The 5,000-nt window shown below is 41.8% G+C and overlaps 1 protein-coding gene across 2 annotated transcripts in view; it reads right to left on the bottom strand.

Annotated features, from left to right (window-relative positions):
• Positions 1–5,000, bottom strand: part of LOC121907419 (bone morphogenetic protein receptor type-2-like) — a 47,030-nt gene that overhangs the window by 37,451 nt on the left and 4,579 nt on the right. For both annotated transcript variants that reach the window (XM_042426973.1, XM_042426974.1), the window contains exons 3-4: positions 4,638–4,832; positions 4,312–4,521 (exon numbers count right to left, since the gene is read on the bottom strand). In XM_042426973.1, coding sequence (XP_042282907.1) covers positions 4,312–4,521; positions 4,638–4,832 — 405 coding nt within the window. The remainder of the gene's footprint in view (positions 1–4,311; positions 4,522–4,637; positions 4,833–5,000) is intronic.

The following is a 5,000-nucleotide window of genomic DNA, read 5'->3' as shown; positions in this document are numbered from 1 at the left end:
CCCCCCCCCCCCCCCCCCCCCCCCCCCCCCACACTTTTCGCTTTAGTCATAGAGCTTCAAGCTGAAACTATAAGAATAAGTAATTGGTTAAGGGGAATTCAAACAAATACCAGAACTCATAACATTTCATTATATGCAGATGACATACTTTTATTTATGCATAATCAAATCTAACTAACTCACTAACTGAGATCATTGAAGAATTCACTGCTTTTTCTGGAAATAAGATAAATTATGACAAATCTCCTGCCTTACCATTTGGAAAGAGTAGCACTATGTGTTTTTTGATTATTTTCCTTTTAAGGTGGCTTACAATGGTTTTAATTTCCTTGGCACTTTCTTTTCACCTAAGCTGTCCTATTTAACTAAACATTTTTTTACCTATTTTGACCAAAATTAAATCAGGCCCTAAGACTAATATCTTTACGGCCGTATTATCAAAATGAATGTCCCTCCTTGCTTATTGTATCCTGTATAGATGCTACCTGTCTGTATTCCCCTGAAGCTATTTAAATCAATACATAATGATATTAGTAAACTTACTTGGAAAAAATAAGCACCCCAGAATGAAATTACAATACCTCCAGTTTCCCATAACAAAGGGTGAATTAGCACTACCTAATCTGTTGTATTGTCACTGGGCTGCAGAATGGGCTGAAGATAGTCATGCTGAAGGTGAGACAACCTTTGTTGTCTGTTAAACGTTGGCAGTTATTTTCATCTAATGTGGTCATGCTAATTGATCGCAGCATTCTGGTCTTCTAGCTCTTTGTCTGGTCAAAAGGCAATGTTACTAAGTAATATATTGTGTGCCACATGCCTCTCAATCCTTCATGTTTGGCTTGATGTACATTAACCTGCTTTGTCAATGTGAAGTGATATATTACTATCAATTGTTCCATACAAGAGGTTATCCAATGCATTGCAAGGAACCTTAGATGACTGTAACAGAATGGTCGCCCCTCAGCATGTATTTTGGTTGTGAGTAGATTATCTGTATTGGAGTAGATTAATATTATTGTGCTTACCAGGCATACTCTTTTACTTATTTATTTTGTTGCTGGGACAGCAGTGCAAGTACATTGTGAATTTCATTTGATTATGAGTGTGCATTGCTCCCCTGACATGTTCTGTTATTTAAGAATAATAACAAAAGACAGAAAAAAAGATTGTATTTGATCTTCTGCAGAAAGACAATCTCTGTTTCTGTCTCCCTTCTTGTAATCATCTTCATCATCCCTCCTCCTCTTCCTCTATCCATCTTTTTGGCCCAAATATTAAATTAACCTGTTCCAACTTTTTGGAAAAAGACTTTTTGAAGATAAGAAACACTTTCTGGGAAGGCTTCCCAAAGATACTGTTAGTCCAGACATAAATAAAATAAGTAAATATATTTTTCTCTGATTAAGGCAGAGAGTACATTTAATCCATTTGTAGCTAATTCAGTCAGTTTACATTTTATCGTGTTTTGATTGTTTTATTTTGAATATTTATACACAATATTTGCTATCATGTAAAGCACTTTAGAAATAAAGTTTATGATTATTATTATTGGGAATGGTCAGAATGATTGTCTCTGGCTGTTTGAGTTTCTCTTATAAACACGTTGAGACACTTTCAACTTTCTTTGTATTTTATATATTGCAGTTAAAGGATAAATTCTGCCAATCATACAAACCAGCAATGAACTGATCTACTAACAAGTATTGTGTGTGTATCAAAGCCTGATATATCTGATTCCTCCGTTGTTGTCCAGAAACCATTAAAAACACGTCAGTGAGTCACGCTGCTGCACTGGGTGACATGTTCCTTTATCATAAAGAGTTTGGTCATGTTAGATTGTTTAGAAACGGCTCCACAGACTAATAACAGCATCATGTTTTCAGTCTCCAGAGAGTAGTTCTGTATAAGGCAGACACCATTGAGCATGTGCAGGAACACGGTTCTGTTTACAGCTTTGCTAGCTTGTTGTGCTACATATCACAACCTCTGGACTTTGAACCGAAGTTCTTTGAGAAATTTATAATAGCACAAAGTCAAGAATCCATCAGCATCAACAGCCGCACCTCCTCCACCACTCCCCTCTCCCAAGGCATTCCACAGGGTTTGGTGCTTGGTCTTCTGCTGTTCATCCTCTACATGCTTCCCTTTGGTTACATCATCTGTCATCAGGATCTCCACTTCCACTGCCATGCTGATGACATCAGCTCTACATCTCCACTAAATCCATCACCACTGCAACTCACTCTACTCTGACCAACTGCCTCACTGAAATTAAATCATGCAAGCTAACTTCCCCAACATGAATGTAAAAACTCAGACCTGATAATCATCAGTCCCAAATCCCTCATCAGGAGTTGGGGATCAAACCACTGAAATTCTGATTAGTGGATGTTCAGCTCTACCACCTGAGCCACAGCCACCGCACAGCAACATCTCCTTTGAACACCATGTTGATCTAATCACCAGCGCTGCTCGCCCGCTCCCATGACCACATCATCCCTGTCCTCCAGAACCTCCACTGGTTCCCACTACAGATCCATATCAAAGTCCTCTTCACTCACAAAGCCCTCCATAACCAGGCCCCCTCCTAGCTCACCGACCTGCTGCCTCCACTCCTCTGATGCCATCTTCCATCTCCACCATCCAGGACCAAGCACCAGACCTGGGCCAACAGGTCTTTCTCCATAGCTGCCCCCTCCCTCTGGAACTGTCGACCCAAACACATGCCAGATCTGTCTGTGTTCAAAATACTGATCACAACTCACCGCCTTAGAGCTGCTAATACATTGAAATCTCTGAGCCAGCGACGTCATTTTAGGCAAATATATTCCTCCACAACAAAATATGAATTTTTGCTCCCATGTTTCAGGAATCTTTGTTGGCTCAGTGGTTAAGTCCTGTTCATTGTGAGTTTCCCTGTTAGATTGCAAGTTTCTGAGTTTGATACCTACTCAAGATGGGGCTCCTCATTCCTCTGCTCTTATATCTATATCTATAGTTATATCTTTATTATGTACCATCATGCAATGCGACTCCAGCACCCTTTAATATTATAAGAATGTCAGAGCTGCAACTCTTATTTTTATACAATTAAAAGTCTGCATATAATATGAAAATCTGATTTTGCTTACAGATTACAGCATGGCAAGCATATTTCTCAAATCTGATCAACACCAACATGCACAATCCCAGACTGCTTTTTAGTACAATAGATTCTCACAACTAACCACAGTATTGAGCCTAAATGTGAAGAGTTTTCTGGCTGCTTCATGGAGAAAATAATCAACATTAGATCTGGTTTCTGCCAGCAGATCAAGCACACTGCACTTTTATTCATATCCTAGTTGGAACATTTTGATGATGCTGAAACTCTCACGTATTCCCTTGACCAGCTCCTACCTCCCTTTTAAAGCTGTTTTTATTCTGTAGCTGAAGACGTCCTTGTCATAGTAAATGACTCCCTACAGCTTGGTGTCTTCCCCACTGATTTCAAAACTGCTCTAGTGAAACCTCTTACAGGAAAGAAACCTGGATATTTTAACACCCAGCAATGTTAGAATGATTTCAACTTTCCCTTTAGTAGAGAAACTAGTTTTTAATCAGCTACCTTTTTGTGAAACTCAAACACTAAATCAGAGATGTTTCAGTCAGGTTTTAGGAGACATCACAGCACAGAAAATTTCAAATTAAAAGCCCCCACCTTTAAATTTCATGCAGATCAACGAAATCTGGTAGATACATGAAACATGTGCAGATGTACAAAAAAGCCTCCAGCAAGATGAGGGTTACGACCTGAACACACGTGTCCGTACTGAGTCATACTCACAGCGCCACCTGGTCACCCACAGTTTGTCCAACCACCCGTTAAAGCCCCATTGGTTGATTTGATTTATCGATTGGGACAGTGGTTAATGATTTGCTCTTCTCGGTTGTCTCGGGTCAGTGAAGCTCTGGATCCAAATTGCATCGGGATGCTTGGACCCTTTTACACTTGCCTGCAAGTGTAGTTATCATTACTATTATTATTATTATTATTATTATTATTCAGCTTCCTGATACATATGTTTCCTAAACCTCCACTCCAGCATCACTCCTGAGATAAATTACCAGCTGCTCACTGGGAAAATATACTGGAAACGTTTTTCTTCTTTATTTCTTCTTCCGTAGGTCGTTGCTCCAAACATCCTGAAATCACTAACATCAACTAACCCGCGACCACCTTAACCCACCACTGCCCCTCCCAAACAGAGAACAGTTAACATGAGGCAACGAGTCATGTGATTGGCTGGCGCAGAGTGACACACTCACCTGTCTGCCTGTTGTCCCGTCCGTCTGTCTTCATCAGCCTCAGGGCGGGGGTGTTGGCAGTGGGCGGGGTCTCGGTAAAGTTGGCGTTGCAGAGGTCGTGGCTGCAGCAGCAGAAACGGTAGCTACCATTTTGAATCTGAGAGGGTGTTGCCGTTACCAGGCAACGGTCGCCATGGCACTCCTGCTGGTCGCCAATGTGTGTCCAGCAACCTTGGCGACAGAAAACACATCTTTAACCCTCTGAATTCAAACTCTGTGTGTGTGTGTGTGTGTGTGTGTGTGTGTGTGTGTGTGTGTGTGTGTGTGAGTGTGTGTGTGTGTCTCACCTTGCTTTACCAGGTGTATTTCCCCATCTGGTCTCTTTTCCCACAATCCATAGCAGCGAGAGCCGCGGCTGCAGCGGATCGTGCCGTTCTCCCTCACTACCCCTCGCAGCTCACTGGCCTGTCGGCCCTGAGGCTCCGCCCCCTGCTGGTGCAGCTGGTCAGTGAACGCACACTCCCTGTCCTCTGACTGAAACCCTGCACACACACAGAGGTCAGAGGTCAGAGGTCAGAGGTCAGCTGTAGATTCACCTGCTGGACATGTACTGACTGTCTCCATATTTATCAGTTTTCAGTGGAAACTAACCGACAGTTTAGTTGCTGCAGCGTAAAAGGAAAACAAGCTTTTAGGACACGTGCTGACGG

This window comes from Thunnus maccoyii, chromosome 11, assembly GCF_910596095.1.
Source record: "Thunnus maccoyii chromosome 11, fThuMac1.1, whole genome shotgun sequence".
Classification (NCBI taxonomy): Eukaryota; Metazoa; Chordata; class Actinopteri; order Scombriformes; family Scombridae; genus Thunnus; species Thunnus maccoyii.
This window is presented reverse-complemented; position numbering and strand designations above follow the sequence as displayed.